The sequence below is a fragment of the Ammospiza nelsoni genome, chromosome 3, assembly GCF_027579445.1.
Source record: "Ammospiza nelsoni isolate bAmmNel1 chromosome 3, bAmmNel1.pri, whole genome shotgun sequence".
Classification (NCBI taxonomy): Eukaryota; Metazoa; Chordata; class Aves; order Passeriformes; family Passerellidae; genus Ammospiza; species Ammospiza nelsoni.
Window position 1 is genome coordinate 55,524,512 of NC_080635.1, and position 25,578 is coordinate 55,550,089.

A 25,578-nucleotide genomic window follows, 5' to 3' on the forward strand; every position below is an offset into this window, starting at 1 on the left:
AACTTGTTGGGCAAGTGTGGGAGTCTGGTGAGTTAGTAAATGTAGTGTGGGCTGTATATGGTCCTGACTGAAGTAATCTATGTGGTAGTCCCCAAAGGCACTTTTTTATTCTCTTAAAAATGTTAGAATAAAGTGAACAAAGCTGGAGAGCTGCCAGAACCTAAAGCTGTGTTTTATCTCTTACAATTTCCTTCTAATTTCCTTTGTAGACAAAAGTTTTGACCTCAGACCCATTTCTGGAAATCCTTTGTGAAATGCAGCTCAAGTTAATGCATTAGACAGATATTGCATATAACAGCTGAAGTGTACTTGTTCCCTTTTTAAGAGGTGAAGGAAGAATTCCTGTGTTTTCAGTATGCCCTTTCCCACCTTCTGATGCCCGTTCCCTTGGGTTTTTGGAGCTGCATAGAATCACCACTGATTTTGTTTCCAAGGGGTACTTGGAATGCTAGTGGCAACTAAATTTTTTTATTGTTTCTTCCTTTTGTGCAAGTGAGAGGTTTCCTGATTCCACCTGCATTAGCTCTTTGAAAGTGGGAATGTTTATTGTTTAGTGGATGTTTTGGACATATGCTGACATTTCCTCAACTTTGGGGCCTTGTAAGCAAAGGAACTATTTTTTTTCTTTTTTTAATACTTTTTTCTTTTTTGTTGCCCCCTTTTTGACCCCACTAAGCTGTCAGCTTACACTGTGGTGATGTAGCATTGGCTGGGCCAGCCTGCTGTCACTCTTTGCGAGGTTGTCATTCTTGGTGGAGAAAGGCTGAGAGGGGATTTTGGTGCTTTCCCAGTCCTGGAGTTTCCAAGAATATTCCCTTTTACCTAGTTTTGCCTTGGCAGTTCCCCAGCTAAGTTTCCTTCAGATCAATGCTTTGGTTCCCTCACACCACAAGAACACTTGTGGCTCTGCAGGCAGTGAGGAAGCTCTCTTTGGAACCTCTTTCTCCTGCAATATCTTTTTTCAAGCATTCACCATAGAGACCTTTGTTCCAGCCTCTGTAGATCAGTCGCTAAATAGAGTGTGAACATAGTCCTTGCCTTCAGAGAGGACACCAAATGCACCTGATTTTTTAATTCAGTTTTTCTAGGGACTGAGTACTATTTGGCAGCACTGAGCTAAAAATGTGTCTGGAAGTTTCTGGTGTGAAAAGGAAATAACTGGATCTTGCTCTGCTGCTTTGGTGGTGAGGCAGTGTTCCCTCATGTCCTCATGGCAGTGGCTGCTCATGCAGCATCTTGAAGAGCCAGCAGGAGAGTGCAGACTGGAATACAACATTTCTGTTGCTCTTGAATTGGTCTAATAGAGTTTTCTGAACAGGTGTTGGAGACTTATTTGAGGAATTTAGAGGATATATCAAAGGACCTGAATTCCCCTGAAGAGGGGAAAAAAATCATCAACTTGAGTATTTCAACTTTTTGTTGACAGTACTGCTTGGTGGGGGGAGGGAAAGGGATGGAAGAAAGATCATGTTTCTTTGTTGATTGAAGTATTTGGGGAAAGGGGAACAAACATACATAACTTTGCTTTTCAAACCACAAAAGCAGGGACAGAAAACAAGCTTTTGAGGGCTTAATGAATATAAAACAATGTAAGCAAGAAACTATGCAAATATTTTCACTTGTAATGTGTTCTTTGGATTTGATTTCTGAATCTTTGCCTACACTGTATGATGGGAGAGTTTGGAAACAAAAATGCACTGGATTTTTCTTGAGGTTAGAATAAAAAGATACTAGTTATATACAATTAAAAAAAAACACCCCAAACTCTGAAAAACCCATTAACCAAAAAAGGACATAGTTGTGCCTTTCATAATTTTACTGGTGGTAATGTTCTGCCAGCATGTTTGCAGTGTAACAAAATATAACATCATAGCATGAAAAAAAAAAGCATTTGTGAATACTTACCCTTTGGGTCCTAATCATGTAAAAATCATCCTAATCATATCTATGCACTGCCACATAAGATTTTAGGTTTTTTAGATGCTTCAAATTTTTTGTTGTTTATTAGGAAGTTTACTACTCCAGAGGATTCTTTAGAATGCATTTTTGGTAGAAAGAAAAGAGCAAGAATGGGTGACTGTGACAGTACCTTGTGTTAATTCTTTATATAGCCTGCAGTGAGTTGGGTCAGCATCTGAGCAAGCATTTGGATTGGTTTTATTCATTTTTTTTCCCAGAGCAGATTTTCAGTTCAATCAGCCGGTCTGTCTAACTCATCACATTGCAGCGTGTGACCCTGGCTGTGAAAGGGAAGAGGATGCTGTCCCTGGGCAGTAGCAGAGCTCTTCATCAGCCCAATTCAGCTCTGACACGACTGCTCTGCTCTTTTGACTTCAGTTAGCCACGTTTGGTTTTTTGTTTTGTTTTTTATCTTTTTGTTTGTTGGCTGCTTGACCTTGAGCCATTATTTGGTCAGATTACTTTTTCTCATTAAATGAGATGGAGTTTAGAAAGGAGTGAACTCTCTCCTGCACGTGTGGGTGCTGCCTCTCCTCCAGCCCTGCATGTGGCTCCCCAGGTTAATGAGTAATAGCCTGGGAATGTTTGACATCAGGTGCTCTTGACCGCTGGCTTCAGCCTGTGTTTAGGTCAAAACAACTTTGATGTTTAAAATCAGGAGCACTAGTAAAGTGCAACCTTTTTTTTGGTTCATGAGCAACATCTAACAATTACGTAAGCAACCAAAACCTTTTGGTTGCTTAAGTAATGATTTGTTAACTCTTGTAGCCTTAATCCTGTGGAAATATTTCAAGAAAAGCTTGCTAAGCTTTGCACTTCGACTGTGTGTCACTGTGAAGGTTGTTTGGTGTGCTGCCACAATATCAGCATTCCTATCTGTCGTGGACTGGGGCTACAGTTCTGTGACAAGTTCAATTAATCCAAGTCAGCTGCTGTCTCCACCCCCTCCTGTCCTCTGATTAGTGATCCTTTGTGCTTGCACTCACCTGACCCTGAAGTGAGCTACTTCAGGGAGCTAAACCAAGGGATTAGATTTCTTTGTATTGTTTAGATCCCCAAGCCAACCCTCCCAACAGACTGGACATTGCAAGTGAGGGAGAAAGAATAGTTGGTGATGTGAGAGCTGGTCAAGAGAGTTTCAGCTTGGATAAAGGCATTGCTGTACCCGGTGAAGGGGCAAAATGCTTTTTGTATATTAAAGCAGAAAGTGAGGGGACTGGTGGAGCAAAGGTGGCTCGGGTTGGGATGACTCCTGTTTCTGAGGTAGTTCATCCACTAGGGCTGATCCACAGTTGTCCAGTTTGGGATTGGTACTCAAGAGCTGCATGCCCTGTGTTATGCTGGGTGGGTGTGGTGCTCGGTCAGGACCTTTCCTGAAGCACAAACTGCTGGTTTAGCAGTGGAGGTGCACTCTGTAGAGCCCTTGGGGGAAGCTTTAGGAGGGAACTTCTTAGAGCAGTGACTTGGAGCTTGGCTGTCATGGGCTCTTGAGAATCTTTTGGAGACACCAGTTGCAGTTGTGAGCTGGAGCCCCTGCATCCCTAGAGGCTGCACATGTGTTGCTGAAGTCACCCTCAAAACTGACAACAACTTGACAGAATTATTGAAAATCTACCTGAACTGGAAGAGTCACGCCAGACTCACCTGTGGTATAAATAAGGTGAAAGGTGTGATAAGGGGTATGTGAATGTTTTAAGGCCAAGCCCAAAATCTTACCTGGTACATTAACAACACATATCCTCTTAAATGCTGGTGCCACCTCTAATCTCAAGTACCCACAGGTGCTTGGCTGAGTTTCTGCATCTGAATGACAGAAAGAAAGATCTGGAGATACTTAATTACATGAAAACTCTCAAGTTCTGATCAGGGTGATTGGGTTGTACCTCTGCACAGAAAAAGTATTTTCTGTTTTCTGTCCCTTTATGAAAGCAGAGGATCAGCATCCTCTAGCTCCCCTCTGTAAGGGCAGGGTTTCTGATATGTGGCTACTTTCTTGTCATTATAGGAACTTGCCCCCTGTTATAGGAACATCCAGACCTGTTTGTGAAAAAGTATTCCCTCAACAATGGACTAATATTCAATCTTCTAAGAGAAGGATAAAACTAACTGCAAGAAATGCATCAAAATAATGCTCTTGGGGTGCTGGGGTTTTTGTGTGTGTTTTTTGGTGTTGTTTTTTCTTTTTTTTCTTTTTTGTTAAAATTAAAAGGTGATAAGTTCACACATCACAGTGTGCAAGTACTTTAAAGTTGTTTAGTAATCCAGATCTTTCCCTTTCTGTAATCCTGGAAAATTTAAGGATATCCTTTGCTGTTGCAACAGTGGCATTTTTTAAAATTGGACATATCCTTTCAACCCTTACTCCTGGCTGCACATTAAGGGTATTTCCTTGCCAAGAGCCCTGAGGTGGAGGAGGGAGGCACTTGTGTAACTTAAACCCACTGGGATCTTATCCATAGGAGGCAGTAGGATTTTAAAGGTAGCTGTGTAGCTGATACCTCTCCATACACTGGAGGCATGTGTTTCTTTGGGTCAAAGATTCTTACATTTTGTAAATTCACTTAATCTGAAATGTTCCAGCCTGCTTTACAGATGCTTCACTCTGGACGCAATGGAGCTACAAGCCAGCAACTAGGAATTAAATGGAATTAAAATTTGCCTTAGTTGGTTTAAGTTTTTGAGTAGGAAAGTAGGAATATAGAATATATCTGACTGAACTATGGAAGTTGGAGTTAGGTTGCAAGAATCTGCAGCAGCAAAAGAAAAGTGAAGAGCAAGACTCTCTTGTATTTTTGTGTGTTTGTTTTGTTCTGGTGGGAGTGGTTCTTTTGTTGTTTGGCACTCTTTTGTTTTTGGGTTTTTTTTCTCAAGGAAAGTAGGAATTTGAGTCTATAAAGTTGAAGTTGTAGGCAAGGCTCTCAGATCTTTGTTTTGTAAATGAATGAAAAATTTGATGCCTAAAAATGGGTTTAATTACCACGTACGATGTTAACACTCTTCTCAAACTTGCAAATAATTGCCCTGTTGTAGTCAAGGAGCACAGTTACTGAAAACTGGTGATTCAAATATTTATTTAAGCTTTTGATTGCAAAACTGCATTTGCTTCCTGTTGATGTTTTAATCTCTTACCAGATTTAACTTATCTTTAGTTGTGAATGAAATGTTACTTCAGTGTTTATTTACCACATGATAGAAAATGTTTTAAGAAAAACAAAATGCTTGCTCTTCTTTAACACAAAGAAAAACAACACATTTAACAAGTAAATGATATCTATTAGGACATTGGGACTTGATTCTGATGAAAAAGTGTCCTTAAATCTCATTAATGACAGAAACTGAAGTTTGGCACTTAGAAAAGTATTCTTTACTGGCTACAGCATAGAACTAATCTTTCAAGGCATTTTTGCCAAAAAGCCATGAGAAAGTTGTGCAAATCATCAAGACTTCTCATCCCATGTGAGCTTTTAACTTGTTTTATAATAAATAGGAGAACTCAACAAGGATATTTATCAAGCCTCATAATGTTCCTTGCAGAACTATGGCCTTGAAACAGACAACATGAAGAACCTGGTTCTCAAGCTGCGAGGGTCATCCAACAATCTGCAGAACTACATCAGCAGCCGTAGGAAAAGTTCCAGTTATGATGGAAATACCTCTCGCAAGCCCCCCAATGAATTCCTTACTTCTGTTGTGGAGCTTATTGGTGCTGCTAAAGCCTTGCTTGCGTGGTTGGACAGGTAAGAATGAAATGGTTGTATTTTAATTTGCTGCTCTAAAGAATTGCTTCTCTTTGTAGGGCCTTTCCTAGATGCTTGGGTGTAAAGATCTTGTTGTTGCTAACCCCTTTTTTTTGGTGTTGCTAGAAGACCCCTAGTGGATAAATTTAACCTATAGTATCTATTCTTGCCACTTCCACTCTTGCTAAAAGCAATGAAACTGTTAAGGTTGCACTCAAAATGGTATTTGTAAAAGTATGGGTGTTCCCTTTTAGGTTAGTTTCTCATACACATGGTTTTCCCAGCTTCTAGATTACTTGTCATTGGCAGATCCCTTCCTGGAACATTTTTTAAATGTTCTGCTGAAATCATGGCCTTAGCTATGTTATTTGAAAACTGAGCAGTGGAAGAGATTATCCTTCTGCTGTTTCATTTTCTCTTTTGTTTGGTCTTATTAAATTTTTGTTTTGGCCTGGAAAGAGCCGAAGTTATTTTGTTACAACTGCAGCAGGTCAGGTGCTGGCAGGGGTGCAGTCCATGATAAGAGATGAACACAAATTCTCAAAGCCCTTGCTAGCTTGCCTGAGAAGGAGAGTTAGGAGAATGACTGCACAGGGACTGGCAGCAAGGTGCACTTTTATCCTTTTTCCTGCTCTCAAGTCAAGGTGCACTTTTATCCTTTTTCCTGCTCTCAAGTGAGGACTTGATCTGTGTCCAGGCAGTGATGTTAACCCTTTGTGCCTCTCACCTGGTCCTCTCCTCTCACTCTGTTGCTGGCAGCTCAACCCTAGATTTTTTTTCTGTAACTCACAGTTATCAAAACTGCTGGCTTGTCCAGACCTGCTATGGTTATTTCTCAACCCTTCTTCTAAACTTTGAAATTGAAAGGTCAGAGGTAGGACTCTTCAGGTCCTAAAGCTGCCCTACCTGTAATGATTCTTCTCTAAGTCTCATTGGACCTCTGTGTGTAAAATGTGAAAATCTATTTTTCTTCTTTTAGAGAACTGTTTTTCCCTTGTCCGGTCAGGAAGTTGAAGGTTCTCTCACTGGTAAACCCAAGGACAGGGCTAGAAAATTCCCAGTTTTGGTGCAAAAGTGGAGCCATGACTATGCAGTCAGGAATATTTACATTGTAAACCTATCCTCACACCTGTGTCAGTGTCAGAGTTGCAGCATTTGCTCTCATATGCTCTTCCTCACTGGTAAAGTAGGAAGGGAGAAGGCTGGTCCCTCCAATCTAAGGGGAATTTTCTCTTGTTGTAGGACCCCATTTACAGGTATTGCTGACTTTTCATCAATGAAGAACAGAATCATTCAGCTCTGCTTGGACCTCACTACTACTGTTCAAAAGGTCAGCTGATTTCTTTTCCTCTCTGCTTTCCAAAAGGGAAGGAAATGAGATGTTGGGGAAGTAATGCGATTGCTTTGTGCTGAGTGCTAATGAAAGGCAGTTCTGGGAATGAGAGCTTACTTTTAATTTTGAACATCCATGAAAGTCAGTTTCAGTTGTCTGTGTTTCTGAGTTGTGGGGTTTTTTTGTTGTTCCCCCTGCCTTTCAATTTAATTATCAATTTTGGTATTGCTGGCTCTGTCTTAAGCTGACTGCAGCTTAAAGGCTACTCTTATTTTCTTGAGCTTTACTGGAAAGAGAAAAAAATCTTTGAAATAGTTGATCTGCATTTGAAGATTTTCACATTCCAAGCAGCATGTTGAAAAACAGTTATCAGTGCTAACTCTAAACAAAAATATGGCTCCATTGTTTTTTGTACCTATGTTTGCAGACTCCATGGATCTTGTCTTATGCAGGATGTTTTAGCTATCAAATGGGAAATGCTGCATGTAATGGAAGGAGCTGCCACCTTTATGATACAGATCCCACTAGCCAGACTGCTTCTGCCACTATTGCAAGACCAGAATATTTTTCAAAACTTTAATTTACCAGCTGTATGATGACTGCTTCTATAAATAATAGCTAAAAGGACATGCAGCAGCCGTGGTAATCTTCGTAGCTGACATAAAATTTTGGTCTCTGAATAACGCTGCCTGCTTTTCAGCCTGTTCTGAGAGCATGGCACTGCTGTGGCTGTGAAACACTGTGTGCACACTTCAGTGACTGCCAAACTCGCTCATAACCATTATTCTGTGCCCGTGTGATGTTTGAACTCTGGAGGACCATGCCCTGTGACATGGGTGATTTCCTCTCCATGCTGAAGGGATGATGTCAAAGGACAGAAACATCCTGAGTTGTCAAGCTGTGATGCCACCCAGTGATGTCAGTTGTCATTGTGAAAGGATGGTGTCTGGCTACCCCAAGGTGTGCATGCCTGCTGCTCAGTGCCCTTCTTGCTGGGGCACTCTGTGTGCAATTGCACAAACTCAGTGATTTACAGCTACAGATGTGCAGATTGTGCAGTGGAACAGTTCATGTTTCTAGCAGCAGATGGTGTTCACCCAAGGGTGCTATAGGAACTGAGATAGGAGATTGCTGAATGTATGAATTGAGCTGCTAAAAAGTGTGTCTGATCTTTCTCTTAGGTCAACCCTTGATAGCAGGGGAATCAAAGTTGTGAACAGCAACTTTTAAAAAATGTCAGACTACTTCTCTGCCAATTTGATATGAGCCATCATAAAAGATGGGCTTGGTGCATATGCGAAAAGCATTAATGGGGGAAGAACCAACCAAGATGATTTTGTCCTGGGACAGGGCACATGTGCTAGAATAGTCTTAAGGAGTCTGCAGGTATGGAAAAAAGATACAGTGGAAAAGTCTTTAGGAGGGCTTTTAGACTTCAAAAGTATTCCTTATTAAGGCATAGACTAGAGGTGGTCAGTTCTAGTGGTGAAGAGGCCAAAGTGGCTCTCGTGGAACCAATGCTGCTCTGCATAATCATAAATGATGCATAAAAGCATATCATAATAAAGCATGGCAAGAATGTGAGAAGATTCTAGTTACCTTTGATGATAGCTATATAGATTCAAGGAGAGAATTTTACTCCACTTAAAGTTCCATGTCAAACTTTAGGGCTGAAATGATAAACAGGATAAACAGAAATCAGTGTGAGCAGAAGGACTTTGAAATATTGAGCATTTTGGCTAAATGATGACATTTGCTATTGATTTGTGCAGATATATTTAGCAGAGAAAAGCAGGGGAAAGTCCTCCACAAACTTCTCCAACACGACTCCTCCTTCAGGCTATTAAAATGCTTGGGGGTTTTCTCCTTGTAGATATTGTAAATCTTGGTCTATTATTTACTTGCTGTTTTAAGTTTTTAATCTGAGCATAATATCATTCTCCACTCTTCAACACTTCTTGCAGAAAACAGTGCTGACTTCTGTAGATTTTTACATGAACTTGTTTCAGGACAAAGACTTTTATACCTGGACTGTGTAAATAATGCCTTGTGTGCAGTCCTCTGCCCTTCAGGAATGTCACCGATAGCATATTTTTTAGAAAATCACTTTCCCTTCTATTTTGAACAGAATGCTTTAGATCCATTTTGGTGCCTGGGACAGAGGAGTACCTGAGTTGGGGTTTATCAGTGTAAGGCAAGCACCTCTGCCTGGCCTTCTGAGAATCTGATTTAATTGTGCAAGGTTCTGCTTTTCTGGAAAAGTCAGCTGCTGTAATTGAATCCCACATTCTCTTAGTTTTCAAGGTTTATTATTGCTTTCTGCCAGGGCCAGAAAATAGTTGCTTAATAGTCCTTTTGAGCCCTACTGGGTGAAACTAATCTGACTAATCCCTGCAGCATGAATAACTCTATTTCTATTTGAGGTTAAAATGGAAGTTTTGTAGAGTTTTCAGAGATGATTTGTTTCCATGTTTATTGGTTAATGTAGGGGTTTTGTTCTTGTTTTATTTTTAGGATTGCACTGTGGCTGACATGGAAGATAAAGTCCAGACTGTGGTAAGTTTATGTTTCTGTTGAAACTCAGCTGTCTGCATTCACATTTGGTTGCTTCTATGCTCACTATTGACAACAGCTTTTCAGTCCCAAATGCACAAGCATATCATGCAAGTAAACATTACTATGACTTGTTTTGTGAATGTACTTTCCTGGAGAGGAAAACACTGAAATTTCAGCAGATGGATAGTGTGCAGTGAGAGCATAGTCAAGTATTGCTTAAAGTTTCATTACACAGCTATATTTCCAAGAGGATTTAACCTCAGATTTTCAAGGGAGGACTAGTCCTGTAAAATGATCACAGGCTAAATAAACCAATTATGCCTGTGACGTTCATTTAGCACCTTAATAAGCAGAGGCTCTGCCTTATTATGCTTCTTCATGTAAAAGAACTGCCCTGCCACAGAAATGAAGCTCTGGCTCTGTACTTGAGCTTGAAGTTTTTAGGGCTGTTTGAAGGAGCCTTGTGACCAAATGCAGAGTGTAATGGAATGCTTTTTATATTTTGTAACACTTAATCATCGCTTCCTGCTTTTGACATGAACCAGGCTGTGCTCTTTGATAAGGCCTTCCGGTAGCTCATAGATGCTTAGGAATTTAATAGCACAATAACTAAAAATAATTTTGTTCATAAATAACAAGACCATGTAGAAGGCAGTTCTCTGTATCTTTCTTTTTCCATTTGTGCACACCCACACTGGAAGTAGGTATTGTTGTTTGGAATTCCCTTGTTTGAGCAGTTCCTTGCATTCACACTTAAACATTGTTTTGATTTATTTTATTGCTGTTCTATAAATCTGACGTAAAACGAAACAGAAAACGTTGGAGCTATTGTTTCCAGGGACCATTGTAATCCAAAGCTATGTCTTCCTATGACACAGCTCCCCCCTGTTCTGTAGTTACATGTGTTTACTTTGACTGAAGGATCCAAGCCCCTTGTGAAAGGTGATTTACCTTGCAGGTTCCCAAACTGTTTATAGCTAACTCCTGTACTGTGTAGTAAACTTCTCTCCCCTCTCCTTTAAGATTTTGTAACCTACTTGGAGTGTCAGCTTTGCTTCAGTTGATATCAAAGCAGAAAACACAGTAGGACATAATGAAATTTGTGAGTGTAGAGAGGGCATAGATTTTTTTGACTGTTTTTTCTTCTTTTTTCATGTTTGATTAGACATTCTGATAGTTACGTGTTCTGCAAGTCAAAGCCATTCTGCCTCCAACTTTACTGACACACACCCCAAGGTCAGAATTGGCCTGTATTTATAATGTTGGCTTAGGATCAGTTATATTTTGGTCAAAAGGAAATATGAACCTTGCCTGTGTAAGCATTCCAGAAGAGGTCAGTTCAGAGGCACAATGGAGAGAAGTACTACAGAAGCACTTGAGTGCTGGATGGTCCTACCTTATACTGCAAGGTTTTGTGCAGATAAGTCAATGGCCAGCACATCACTTTTTGTGACGCGTCTAGTTGTATTCTTATAGAAAAAATACAGAACAACATGAAAAATGTCAATTGTTCCCACAAGGAATCACCAAAATGCTTCAATATTTTAGTGACTTCTGTTTTGGTTAGAGCAGACAAACCCCAAACCCAATTTTTTGTTATATTTTGTGTGTTTGTTTTTTCAGACAGAGGCTGTGTCAGCATCTGTTAGTGATGGTAAGGTGGCGCTAATGGAAACAGGTTGTTTCTGTATTACAGTAAGGATGTAAACATGCTGTAGAATAGATCTGTACAAATGAATCTTCTATTTCAGTGATTTTAGAACTCAATTTCCTTTATGTATTTGAAAACTAAAAGAGGAAGAAGCCAGGAGAAAATTTTCCTAACTGCTTTTTGTGTGTTCTCATTGCAGGCCAAGACTTTAAATGGCATTTGTGACAAAGCCATCCGATCAACCACAGACCCACTGATGAGCCAGTGTGCCTGTCTGGAGGAGGTCCATTTAACCAACATTAAACCTGGGGAAGGCCTGGTAAGAAGCAATGCTGGAGTGTCCTGATGTTCCCAGTATTTATTTGGTAGCCCTGTGAGCCTATGCAAGTGTGTTTTTATAATAAGGTATTTCAAATCCAATAGTAATCTGTGGGGAAAACAAAGAGGCACAAGAAGGAACCCTAAAGGTCAGTTGTCAGGTGGTGTGCTGGAGTGGCTGCCAGGCACAGATATGCACATTAATAGGCTTGATCCCAAATATAATTTCTGAGGGAGAAGGCAATGAGAAATTATGTTTGTATTTTGAAAGATGCTTTTTGTATGTTTTTTATAGCAAGATAGAGATGAATGGGAGAATTTTGGAGGTTTGCTGTTAGCAGGAAAATGAGAATTTTTAAACTCTTTGGTGGCCATGTCTTATTACTGACTCTTATTCGTTCAATGGATTCTGCTTAGCTGAGTGCTGGTTATGAGAAACTTAATTTGAAATCTCGGTGGATTTTCTGTCTAGGGAACAGATGTGTTAGAATGAGTTGGAGGGAATTTAAATTGTTACATGCATTTGTATTCACTCCTAGCCCTGAAGGCAGGAGAGATGAGCATTTTTAGAGAAAGCTGCACAGTCTTACCTAGACCAGTGGATTAGACTGAATCAGTCATGCATTTTTGAAATTATGGGAACCTCTTTGTTAATACACAAGCTACATCAAAGCAGAGCCAGTCTAGCTTGGCCTAAATAAGAAATAAGGAGGTTGGTACCCCCAATTGGATACTGACAGGAAAACAGGCATAGAATTGGCTGGAGAGGAAAGGTCAAAAAGATAATCGAATTTTCTACCTATTTTTAAAGTAAGTGTGGTAACTTTAAAAGCTGAGCTGCTTTCAGCTTCTGAGTAACATCCAGTTCTGTACTTCTCAGTGCGAGTGTTTCTAACAACAGATGTAGAAAGGAAAAGTAGTTATGTATTTGTTCATAAATGATGAAATCAATGTGCTGGTCACCTCTTGTGGGAAATCTGTGTAATTATTAGTTAATAGCCTGTTCATGATTTTTAATTTGATGTTCTTATAGTCAACACCCACTTCATCCAGTTTGTCCTTGTGTTCACACTCAGCATTAACATACAGAGCCACAAATACTCTGCTGGAACTTTAGTGCTTATGTAAGCATTGTGGTTATGATGCTGTCTGTGTACTGACTTACCAAGGGAAGCTGTAAAAGAACATGTCAGCAGTACTTGTAGCCCACCTGTGTGGGTCCGCTCTGTTTGGAGAGAACTGATGGCCTCCTAGTAAAACCTGTCATCCTCTAAAGCAGGCTGGGTAGTAAGGAAATAAAATTCTGTTCAAGGCCAAAGTCTGATAAGGCAGAAAAATCAGCAGTGTTTGTTATGACCAACCAGAGAGTATTTCTGAGTGTTATTCCATACACTAGGTGTTTTAAATAATTATAAATATTGTAATAAATTACACTAAAAGTGATCTGTGAAGAAGTTTAGAGTGTTGTAATATTAGACTACACACTTTTTAAGGAAGAATATACAAATTGTTAACTGGTTTTAATAATGCTTTAAGTCTGTTGCCAACAGTATTTTAATCAGATAAGTTATGTGGTTTGTTTTGCCTTTAAACTTGTTTTTCATTTTTTCTTTAGGGAATGTACATCAAATCAACTTATGATGGATTGCATGTAATTACTGGAACTACAGAAAATGTAAGTGAAGCAAATGTAGATTATCTCAGACAGCAGCTTTGATTGAGTTAGTTTGACTTACTCCTTTTTGTTGTTTTAGACATGACTTGCATGGCATTACTGCTTTAAGTACTGCGTGATCCATCGTTTGTTTTTCCACAGTTTGTAAATATTTTGTGCCTGCATGTTTCACTGTTAGTCTGATTAAACCAGTTTCTGCAAGTACACAAATTAGTTCAAATGCTTGGCATTAAAGTAATTGCTTTAATAAGTTACTGTATCTGCTGTTCTGAGCTCTTATGGTATCTTGCTTAACAAAGTCTTGGGTGTATTTGCTCTCTGCTAGCAAAGGCAATCTCCACTAATGGGAGCATTTAGGTGGTGGTGTGCTAAATTCGGTAATGAGTAATTAAATCAATGAGCTGTCCCGTGACAAAATTACCTTGCAGACTAAAACAACTATGAACAAGTAAGACTTTAAGAGTGGTCAGCTGGAAGGAAGTAGTTGGCAAGAGGGGCAACTAGTTTTTAGTGCAGGTGGTTCCTTGTTTTATTTGTACACTGAGTCCTTTGCACTGAGAGTTTATTGAAGGCTTCTGGGCAGCCCTTGAAGGAGTAGACCTCTAGCCAGCAGCTGAGGCTGGCAGGTGATGCTGTGGTGTTTTCAAACAGGCTACTACTGTCCAGGAGCAGTGACTGAAAGAAAAAAAGAGCAGAGAAAGTTGGCTTTTGCTGCAATGCTTTTTTTTTTTTTTTTTTTGTGAATAGGAAAGAACCAGTGGTTCTAATTGTTCCCCTGCCAGGTCCAGGGACCAGGCAGGAGAGTGTGGAAATCTGTGCTTGCAGAGTGTAAGCTTCTATAGCTTTGATGCTGTTGTCCTGGCATAACTCTTTATAGGTTCTGCCACAGAGACTGTGTCCACTTCTGCAGCAATTTTAACATCTGATAAATGCAAAAGAACGTAATGTTGACTGCTGACAAGCTGCCTCTGCATGTAGGTCTTGGGTCTGTATTCCTTCTGTAGCTTTCAGTGTTGACCTAAGTGTCTGCTTTTTGTTATCAACATTGGCTCTTCCTTTGGGGAATATCCTTCCTTGGGGGAAGCTCCTTCCTTTGGAGCATCAGAACTGGACAAGTGACTGAGAGATCTACGATCAACTGATGGCTTTATGGTGGTGTGATATCATTTAGATGACCCAGGCTGGATCTTAGCTCAGTTTTCTTGCTAGATTTGGAATGGTATTTTAGTAGCTATCCCCAGGAGCTGGTGTATGGGATTGCAATGGAATTGCATCCCTGAATTGAACAATGGAAGAACTGGGGAAGTCCATTTGGTGTGAGTCAGCCAAGAGGATCCCTGAGTTATGTCATCCTACGTGAGACTTTGCATGTTGAGTTCTAGAGCTAAACACTGCTCTTTCCTCTGCTCTCACGATGTGATGCCAGTGCTGTCACCTGTCACTTGCTGCAGGAGTTCTCTGTGCAAGGATCCCCCACCCTCCCTCAGATGAGCTGTTGGTCACCCAAAGGACAACTTGAAAGGAGCTTTGTTTTTCACAAACTTGACTCTGGCCCAGCATTTTTTTCATGATCTTGGTTGACTCCTATATATGCAGCTTTCCACAGAGGCATTTCCTCTCAGAGGAAGCAAGAAGACAATGAAGAAATGGGGTTACTCATGATAGCTGAAGCCTCCCACAAATTTCCCATGTTTTCTTCCTTTGTTGCACTGTTTATTCTCACAGTTCTTTCTCATAACAAGGTTGCATGAGGTCTAAAGGTGTGATGAGGTGGAGAAGGGAGTCCTTAATTCCAGTGCTTAGTTCTGGAGTCACTAGGAAGAGCTGGCCTGCTGCCTGGTGGTTACTCATGGGGTAGAGGGAATGGGAGAGTTCTCTCCTGTGACCAGGGTGCAGCATGTACCAAGGTAGCATGTGTGTGTGCTTTGGGTGTTGTCAAGGCTGGTAGGAGTTGGTGTGTTACAGCAGTGAGAGTGTTTTTAATAACTGCAGTGCAGCAAAGGCTGGTGCATTGCACCAGCTGTTGATAAATCTAAATATTGACATACTTATCTGTTTCTTGCTAACGGCTCCCCAGAGCTTAGGTTTTGTTCCAAGAAAATTGTATTTTAAAGTGTATTATTATTAGGTAGGTATTTGAAAAATACCTGTCTGTGCAAGTATTTTTATCTGCTGACGTTGGTGATTCAGGCAGGCAGTTTCACATTAAAGTCAGAAGTTTCTAGTTACATTGGAAAACAAAAAGAGTAAGTGCAAAGGATCTGTCTTGTGGATTGGAAAGGTTTTGATCCTTTGTTCTGTACATTCAAAGTCTTGAAGTATTTTTTAACATAAATACACATTTGTTTAAAATTTCTTTAAGATGGTTGTTGTTAGGGCAGAAATCCTCCTCCTGCCCCTTCCTTTACTGTCTAAAACTATAGTACAAACTGGAGGGAAAAGGAGAGTGGAGACTGTCCCATGACTTAAATGCAATTTGGTCTTTAACAGATGGGGGCTATGCCTTCTCTCTTTCCGTTTAGTTCCCCCAGCATAAAAATAAATAATTCAATTCATTAATTTACATTTCTCAAGTCATCAGCAGAGGTGAAAATTACATATAGCGAAAAATCATTGCTGATGCAGCCTTTGACTTAGATTGGTGGGGGGTTGTTTTGGGGCAGAGGGAGACCTGATGCAGCACATGACTCTTGGTTTCCTCTTTGCAGTCCCCTGCTGATCGCTCCCAGAAGATTCACGCTGGTGATGAAGTGATCCAGGTTAATAGGCAAACTGTGGTGAGTAACTCCCCTTATGCTTGCTCTGCACCACAGGGGCTGAATGGATGGGGTCAGGAGGCAGTTCTGATGTTTGAAGCTTTTTAACATTTTGTTTTCAAGATAAATTTTATTATTTGCAATATTTTGATAAAAATACAGTACTTCATGTTAAAATGCTTTATGCATAATTAAAATAATTCATGCTTCATTTAAGACCTGTTTAAAATGTCTCGTTACAATCCACTGAAATGCAGATAAAGAGCTTTAAAATGCCCCCCAATAATTTGCAAATGATTGTCCAATCATTTGCATCTGGGAACCTGGATATAATGATTGCAGTTTTGCTTAGCACATTAGGCAATGCCTTTCAATGTGAGAAGAAACATGACAAAAGTTGTTCACTGTGAATCCCTGTGTTAGTCAATCTGAGCATATCCATGTGTCCTTCTAGGATTGGAACTGAGGTATAAAGAGCACTGCTTGATATCTTAGTATTTAGTTTACAGCTTAAATATAGAACTTGTAAAGAAAATGAAGAACCTTGCAAAAAAAGAGCTTTCAATTTTTTTTTTTTAAATTAAGATGGCTTTTTTAGAATCCCTTATTCCTTCTAGGTTCATGCCAAAAAAAGCTGTCTAAGTTGGGAGATTTGGGTTTTTCTTGTTTGTTTGCTTTCAGAAAATAAATGCTGAATAAAAGGTGTCTTTATTCTCTTCCAGGTTGGATGGCAACTAAAAAATCTGGTGGCAAAGTTGCGAGAGAATCCTGCTGGAGTTAGGCTGCTGCTTAAGAAACGTCCTACTGGCTCTTTTCATTTCACTCCTGCTCCTCTGAAGAACCTGCGCTGGAAACCACCCTTGGTGCAGGTGAGAGCCTGCCAGCTCCACTCTCATCTCAGGATGGCAATGCCTTGGTTGCAGCTGGAAAAAAAAAAGAAAAATCTTAGAAATGCCCCAAAGTGCTTGAGTATATGTGTCAAGGCAGGTTAGGTGAAATGGCTGTCCTCCTATGGAATAAAAAAGAAAATGTGGTTTGTTTTTTTTAGTGTGGGTTTGTTTTTTTTTGTTTTTTTTTTTTGTTTTTTTGTTTTTTTTTTTTTGTTTGTTTTTTTTTTTTTTTTGTTTCCTTGCTACCACATAATGCCCTCTTGGTACACAAAGGGACTAGGTGTGCTGAATATTTGAATCAGTCTGTGTGCCACTGGGAGAACTTATCTGAGGTGAAACTGCTGATATGTATGAAATTCATCAGCGTGGAGCAATAAATAAATGCTTTCTCTGTTTATCACAGTAATATGTTTTTGCTGAAATAGCTTAAGACTATTCCATATATTTGTCCTCTTTTTAGGCTAGTGAAGGGGGAGAAAGTGGTTTTTTTTCAAAAAATTATTTAAAATGCTTGTTTAAATAAGATTTGGTTGTTGGGCAATTCACAGATTGGGTACTGAGCAGATAGTGAAAATGATGCTAATAATTCTTAAATAACCATGTTGAGGAATGGCGTGTTGTATTAGGAAACTTAGGGCTTAATGCTTGCAGGAGTGAGCAACCTAACTGAATTTGTACTAATTATCTGAAATTAATAAAACCAGGGAGAGTTCCCCTTCCTCCTCCTGTTGTGATACAGGTCTTCCTACAGCCATGGGGGTAATTTAAACCTGTAAAATGCTGGTGGCTATCACAAATCTCCATGAAGGCAGATTTCTCTCAAAATGGGTAGATGTATGCTTGACTACTTGTTCACCCTTCTTATCAACAACACGTGTCCTATCGTGCCTGACATGTGCTTCAGTGTGAAGAGCTGAGGTAGGCTGGCTTATAGGCTGTGCCCAAGCAGTGTTTCCTTAGGGGGGGAATGATTGGAGAAGAAAGGTCTTTGAAACCTTTTCTCTCCTATAGGCAGACAGGAACCTAGAAAAGTGCTGAGAATTTATAGAAGTGAGGTGCAAAGATGAGCAATACCAAATGTATTTTTAATTTGCTTCCCTGGTCCTTATATCCATTGATTCAATCTATGGTGAACTTTACTATATTCCTGTCTGTGCTCCAGGCATTGGAGTGTATGGAATAAAGGTAGCATATGCCAGCTTCACAAGGCTTGCTAATCATATCTCTATTAAACAAATTGCTTTCTTTTAACACATCTAAATATAGAAGAGGGGGATTTGTCTCAGTTGCTTTTTTTGTCTGTGGAATTTACATGAAAAATAGAACTGGAAAGAGCAAAATATGCTTGAGCAATGCATTACCCATGATAGGACTTCTGTGGGAGGGCCTGTAAAGCTAGCCAAGACTGGGGGTGGAGGACAATGTGAACTCTAAGAGTTTTTGAAGTGTCCATATATCACAGAGATAGTAGTTCACTAGGGGATGAAAATGGTGCTATTGATTATTAAGTTATCTTTTTGTGAATGATAAATGAATGTTCAGGTGTTTGACAGCTGTTTAACATTTCAGACCAGTCCCTCACCAGCTTCAACTCAGTCACCAGAAAGCACCGTGGATACCTCACTGAAGAAGGAGAAGCCAGCCATTTTGGATCTGTACATACCCCCTCCACCAGCTGTTCCGTATTCTCCTCGGTATGGAAACAAACCTGCACCACTCACACAAACCTCCTTCACTGCACTTGTTTCTGAGCTGGCTTGCTGTTAGAGCTCTGTGCAGATTAGCTTGAGGAAGCTGTAAATCTCAAACTTTCTTCTAGCTGCCTAAATGCGTTGGATTGCTTGAACTTATGCTTAAATGTGTATGCTACCAGGATTGTAATAGGTTTTATTACTGGAAGATTGTGTGCCACAGAGAGCAGAGTTGTTCCCAGAACATGACGCCAATGTCTTCTCTGGTTTTGTTGTGTAGTTATGTTTCTGACTCTGTTTAAATCCAACTGCACACAGCAAGAAGTAATTTTTGGCCCCTAACATTTTTCACTGTTGGATTTTTTCTTTTTTAGCAAGTTGAGTAACTGTTGTGGGAGTTAGGATAGAAAAGAATGTCACATTAAATGTCGCCTATCACGTTAAATTTTTAAACTTGCATGTTGTTTAAAACAAATATATTCCCACTGAAGAGAAGGGAGAGGCAATACATCAACTCTTATTTTTTTATCCTGTGGTGTAAGCTATAAAAATGCAGACCTGTATACACAGTGGGAGGGAGAGTGGTGTATATGGTAAGGCTGACTGTTGTTTCTTCTCAAGTCCATGTTGACTCATGCCAGAACGCTGCCAGCTGATCTGGGAATGTGATGGGAAAAATGTGTTTCCAGGCAAGATATGAAAGGCTGGCATGCTACCTGGCCTTCCATGACATTTTAGGTTACATGTAGGTAGCCCAGCACAGAAACTGTGACCTTTTGCTGCAGGCCTTGTGGGAGGACACTTGCCTCCTGCCATGTAAGGGCTGATAGAGAGACAGAGGTGGTATTACTGCAGTTTTTGGGGCAGGACTGGTGGGGGAGAGGAGGCTTGCTTAGGTAGGCTCTCTTTACTGAAGTTGGACCCACCTTGACCTGCTCTTGCCTTGCTTTTATGGTTACACATGCTCAGTTCTTATTAAAAAGCCCTCAAATCTTTAAATCTTTTGGCACAATAATAAGCATATAGATTTAGCAGATGAATGCCTTAGTTGTTTTTCAAATCATTAAATATCTCAACCACATTGTTGAATTATGTCCATGTGCTCAATTTGTTTATCTTTCCTAAAAAGACACAAAATTATATCAAGCTTTGAATGCCTTTAGACCTGAATCCCTGTTGAAAAGGACAGAAATCGCAATATGAGATTTAAAATTCATCCTGGATGATGGGTGGAAAAGGAAAGGCATCTTGACTTTAACTTTTCAAGACAGTAAATGTGAGAAGCTATAGCAGGCAGGAAGAGGAGAAAGGTTTCTGCCTTCTGTTTTGTAATTTATTTTGACCTCTGCATGTTTTGCTTTTCTCTTGAAATTGTGGTGCATTTGTGTGATGGTTGCTTTTTCTCCCCCCTCTACATCCTGCTCTTTTCCCTTCCTGGCACAGATCTCCTCTGTACCACACTGGGAGTCAGACAGCAGTGTTTGGTTTCCCTGCCCATGGCACAGTCTCCACATGGTGGTGGTGTAGGAGAGCTCTCCACATACACACATTTCTGGTGCAACTTGAGTGCAATTTTTGGTCTTTGCATCTCCATAAATTGCTCCTTCCTGTTCACTGAGCTTGTAGCATTGTTCTTGCTGGAGAGCTGGACAAGTGGAATGTACTGTCCAGGAACTGCTATGAACATGGGGTTGATGTGTGCTTAGGCAGTCAGCTATGTGTTTTCATGCCTGACTTGGCTAATGGTTGTTCACGCAATAAGATTATAGCATGTAGAAAGGGTAAAAACCTCCAGGCAAATCTTAACTTGAAGGGTAGCCTCTCTTCCAAAAGTACTTGCAGAATTTCATCAAAATCATATACGTGTATATATATGCACACATATATGCACACTGTGAATCTGTTACTGAAACCCTCGAGGAGGGACAGGGAAGGTGGTAAATATTTAGTGACAGGTATTGGACTCCTATAATAAGATTCTCAGATGGAGGTAATAGCTGTTACCATTACATATACAGAGATGGATAAATTTATGTAACACTCCTAAGTCAAAGCTATGTATTTGAGCAGGCAGCAAATCAGGGGCTTTGATGCCCTCAGGACAGTAAGGTCTCATTTATCAAAGTCTTTTGGATTTTGGAGGAATGGAACATCTAAATTTCTCAGTGTGTTAAATTACTGGCTCATTAAGAGTGATTTAGCATGAGGAGGGTAGCCTTCTTTTCTCCTTGTTAAATATAATGAAGTCTTCTATCACCTGACTTTCTTGGGGGTTTCTTCCAGCTTGTTTGCAGCACAATGCCAGTTGTCATGAGCATGACTTGCTGCTAGAAGCATCTTTCAGACCTATTCATCTCTGTAGCTTTAAACTCTTTCAGGGCACTAACTGCAGTGACCTGTCCTTTCAGAGATGAAAAGGGGAGCTTTGTGTATGGAGGAGGCAGCAAACGCAGTCAGCCCCTGCCTGGGTCCAAGGGCGCCGAGTCTCCCAATTCTTTCCTGGATCAGGAGAGCCGGAGGCGGAGGTTCACTATTGCTGATTCTGATCAGCTGCCTGGGTATCCCATGGAAGTAAATGTCCTACCAGCCAAAATGAGAGAAAAAACCCAGTCCTACGGTGAGTTCATTCCTCTCTTGTTATCACTGTTGTGATAAGGGCTTTGATCAGTCTGAAATTATTTGTCTTAGAAAACGGCTTGTTGGACTTGATTGATATTAAGGCCATTTGTACGAATTGTGAATCTGAAATTCTATTTCTGAAATAATGTCTCTTAAAACTCTGTTATTCCTCTAATGAATGTCATTCAGCTGGGGTCTGCTGCTACAGAACACCATTTCCACATGTATTTTGCTTATAACATTATGTCCACTCCTGCTCTAAATGAGCAAGGCTGTTTAATCTCAGCACTTGATTTCTTATATGTCACCGGTGGAATTATCTTCAGATATTCTTTTTTTTCTGCAATTTGAGCTCCTTATTGCTTATCTCTCCTTTGCTTAACTGGGAAAAGTAAAGCTTTAAAAATTGGTCTCCTCAACTTTATGTAACTCCTCGTAACCTTCTATGTTGTCTCTAGGAAAACCTCGTCCTTTGTCAATGCCTGCTGATGGAAGCTGGATAGGAGCTGCAGAACCCTTCTCTAGGCCACGAGGATCAGGCAGAAAAGGCAAGGTTTTAGGTTTTATCCCTCATTCTCTTCCTCTCCAAAATTTCCTTGGGGTGAACCACATGAAAGTGTTTAAATTAGGAATGGAGGATTGTGGTTTGCATATCGCTGAAGTGATGCAAGGTGACCATTGTTGGGTTTGGCAGAAATGCCAGATGGTAAGTGAAATTTCTGAGGCTATTCAGTGACGGGACTCAAATCTTCTGCCTCAGAGTTGTAGTGAGCATTAAAAGTTAGCTAGAATGACTAGGGCAGATCTGTACTTGTGATTTTATCGCACATTTTGCTCTTGCACACAGCCCCTTCCCTTTTTACTGCATTTAATATTGATCATGAAACTACTTTTGTGCAAAGTCTTTGTTTAGCTCACTGTGGAGGCTGTTGAAGAAGCAAGCTTGTTCACAAATTGTAAAATGTAGGGCCTTTTAGGAGCTGCTTTTTACTGCTACTGCTGTTAGAAAAGAACATATTCTGCAGGCATCACTGAATGGGAGAGAGACAGAAGCTCATAACGTTTTGTGTTCAGTTGGATGGCTTTTTTACTTTCCACACTGTCCTCTTCCCACCTTCTTCTGCATCTGAAAGACTATTTGAGTCCTGTTAGAGTGGGAAATAAGGATGACTAGTTTATTCTTGGAATCAGTTATGAAAGCTAATGTCTAATTGTAGGTAAAATCAAAGCTGGATTCTATTATTTTTATGTAAAAGTAGAAGTTGATAACAAGAAGCATCAACCTGGGGGGATACTAACAGAGCGATCACCAGGTGGCAGGGCTGGTTTTTGTGTGTGTGGTTTTTTGGTTGGTTTTGCCTTTGGTTTTGTGTTGCCTTTTTTTAATGCTTGAAATGTACTTAAGTGCTGCAGGCTTGGACTTAAGCTGTGTTGGATCAGAACCAAAGGCCTGCCTAGTCCAGCAGGATTTCCTTAGCAGCAGCTGCCTTGGTCAGGTGTCTGGGGAAGAGTTAAAACAGAGAAAGCATCATGAATCACTGGTCAAAATCAGGGAGGGAAGTGCTTATATCTTCACCTGCAAAATTAATTTCTCTTGTCCAAAGTAATGTTAGTAGCTTTTAAGTTACCCATGAGTTACACTGAGAAGTTTATGGATTCAATTCTGGTCTCTTCAGCATTTTGAATAACACATTAGGAGAAGATTTGTTAAATATCACCTATGATAATGATTTGCATGAAAGTAGTCTGTATCATCATTTTTGGTGTGTGTGAATCTGGAATATAACAGTCAAATGGTATCTATCTCCTCTGTGTGTGGATTTATTTCATCATTGTGTCACTTAAAAAACATTAAAGATGCAAAAAGCTGTGAATCTATTGATAGCTGCTTATGTCCAGGTGTTTTATGAACAAAACCCCAGATCTAGGTATTTGAAGTGGAACCAGAATACTTTTATAAAAATAGAAAATGTTAATGGAGGGTTTTGAAGTCAGCAATAATTGTTTTTTCTCCTCCTGTTTGTACAGGTGAAGATGTCCTCTGCAGGTACTTCAGCAATGAAAGGATACCCCCCATCATTGAGGAGAGCCCCTGCATGCAGCACCCTCTCTCCAGGCCGGTGTCTGACAAGCAGTTAGTGAGGGGAACGGATTATATTCGAGGCAGCAGGTGCTTTATGAACACAGACCTCCACAACAGTGCAACAATTCCTTTCCAGGAGGAAGGTGCTAAAAAATCATCGGTCACATCATCTGCGAAATCCTCCTCGGCAGAGCCCTCGCTGCTGGTCAATTGGTTCACGAGACTGAAGCTGTTGACTCACTGACTTGTCCCCAGCGCTGTCACCAAGTGCCTTTGCTCGTCGGTCACACTTCTCTACTCTGCAGCTTAACTGACACACACTGACTAATGCAGTATTCTGTTCCTGGAGAATCTCACACTTTAGCCTTTTTTTTTGTCATTTTTGATGGATCAGAGGGTTTCATAGTGCAAGGAGGGAGGACAGATCAAGTTCCTCTTCCTGGCCAAAAACTGAAGGCGTTTATTCCCATGGAAATGAGTAAAATTTCAGTGAGGTAGAGGCCACAAGTGACCTAACCCTAACGACTCAGAGGAAGGCATTGCATTACTGTGAAGTCCAGTGGCACTTTAGTTGTCTGAAAGCTCAGAGGCTGGTGCAACTGGCAGGGTGTCAGAGTATGAAGAGCTCACAGAAGTTGTCACTCTCCTGACTGGGAAAATAAGCAGGGAAACAGCAGTTTCATGCAACTTGGTGATGCTGTTTCAAGTACTGCATGAGATCAACCTTGTAAGGAAGCATTAGTGGTGTTACCACTCTTTCTCTGATATCCTATGAAGTCTTAGGAAGAGAGTTCTCTTATTCAGAGATTTTAGGAAGTTGGACTAATTTAATTATAAATCAATCCAACCTTATATATATAATCTATTTTATTTGAAATCACAGTACAAATAAGGAGCACTGAACAACTGCAGTGCTCATCTGTAAAGGTATATGGATTGCTACAACAAGCCAAGGAAATGCATCTGTAGAGGTGGTGAAAGAATATATATTTTTTCCTTAGTTGTTTAAGAATGACTTGCTGTTAACCAAAGTAACCTTGAAAGACAGTCCTGTTGGACTTATGAGAACTTTTACAGTGGTTCAGTTTTTGAATGATGTGTTGTTTTTATGAAAAATATGTGCTATCATACACTACAGTTGTAAGACATCTTGCTATTTTCTATATAGCTCTAATTTTTACCCCTCCAGAATTTTAAAGTAGCCTTGGGTATTTTGGGAGGAAAATAAAATTTGTTTAACAAAAGAGGAGGATATTAAAGAGGTATTGTTTAAGAAGGAATGTACATAAGATTGTTAGTATGCAAACAGTTGTGTTTAAAGTTATTTAAATGTCAAATATAGTTGTATATATTTTTACATTTAAACAGATAGAGTTTGTACCTTCCTGTATTGAAGTATTGGGCACAGCTTAGTCAAATGAAAAGAAAATAAGATTTTGTATTACCTTCTAATTATAAGACTAACTATTTTTGTAGATGATACATTGCTGACAGCCTCTACTCCTTTGGTCTTGCTGAAAAGAAGGATTTGTATTTAATGATTGGTGGGGAAGGAGGGGAGTTAAATGCTAGTTTGCACTCAGGACTGGGGCAGGAATCACATGTGATGACAGGATGTGAAAAACACACTGTAATTCTGTCTGTGAAGATGTCACCATTCTGCTGCAACGAGCTGATGAAGTTGTGCTACAGCCCCACAAAGAGAGACAGGGTGTTTCATTCACTTCTCAATTAATTGTGCTTGATTGTGACTCACTAATAACTGGAGAGGCTGGTTTGGCCCTTTCTGATGAAAGCAGACATGTCTGTCTTGTGCCACTCTCCTCCACTCCCTGAGATGGCAGTCTGTACTAGACATGAACTGCTGCTGTGCAGCCGAACCCTGACACAGGTTGCTCCTGCCTCCAAGAAAAGGGCTGAAGCTGCCATGTGGTGGCCTCTGTGGTGTAGTGTAGTCCAGCCTCAAAAAGGTTGAACTGTTCTAAAGGTGTTGTCCAAACAAGACTTTTAAAATGGAAATTCTGCTCATCTTCAGTGTTGTGTTTTCTGTACTTAAGAAATGAATGGGGGCCATTATGCTTAACCTCTTATTGTGTGTAGAGAATATAGAGGATGCTCTACAGTTTAGGGGTAAAAAAAACTCCCACAGATCTAGGAATAAATCGCAGCTGATATCCTTCTGGCCCAACCTGCAAAAAATTCTGCTATTATACAGAAACTTGGCTCATCTCTTGATGTTGAAGGTACGTGTATCTATCCAGTCAAAAACTGTACCTAGGCTGACTTCCCTAATGTACACTTCCAGATGTC

General features: G+C 40.2%; 1 protein-coding gene across 2 annotated transcripts in view; it reads left to right on the forward strand.

The window, feature by feature from the left end:
* The window catches only part of CNKSR3 (CNKSR family member 3), a 55,576-nt gene extending 30,289 nt beyond the window's left edge, over positions 1 to 25,287 (forward strand). The window contains exons 3-14 of one of the 2 annotated variants that reach the window (XM_059467587.1): positions 5,494 to 5,696; positions 6,939 to 7,026; positions 9,544 to 9,585; positions 11,436 to 11,555; positions 13,170 to 13,229; positions 15,938 to 16,006; positions 16,708 to 16,854; positions 18,445 to 18,569; positions 20,975 to 21,183; positions 21,644 to 21,733; positions 23,214 to 23,232; positions 23,405 to 25,287. In XM_059467587.1, the coding sequence (XP_059323570.1) occupies positions 5,494 to 5,696; positions 6,939 to 7,026; positions 9,544 to 9,585; positions 11,436 to 11,555; positions 13,170 to 13,229; positions 15,938 to 16,006; positions 16,708 to 16,854; positions 18,445 to 18,569; positions 20,975 to 21,183; positions 21,644 to 21,733; positions 23,214 to 23,232; positions 23,405 to 23,495 (1,263 nt within the window). In that variant the 3' untranslated portion in view covers positions 23,496 to 25,287. Of the gene's footprint in view, positions 1 to 5,493; positions 5,697 to 6,938; positions 7,027 to 9,543; positions 9,586 to 11,435; positions 11,556 to 13,169; positions 13,230 to 15,937; positions 16,007 to 16,707; positions 16,855 to 18,444; positions 18,570 to 20,974; positions 21,184 to 21,643; positions 21,734 to 23,213 lie in introns of both variants that reach the window. The other variant, XM_059467586.1, reaches the window with a different exon arrangement.
* The last annotated feature ends 291 nt before the right edge of the window (positions 25,288 to 25,578 follow it).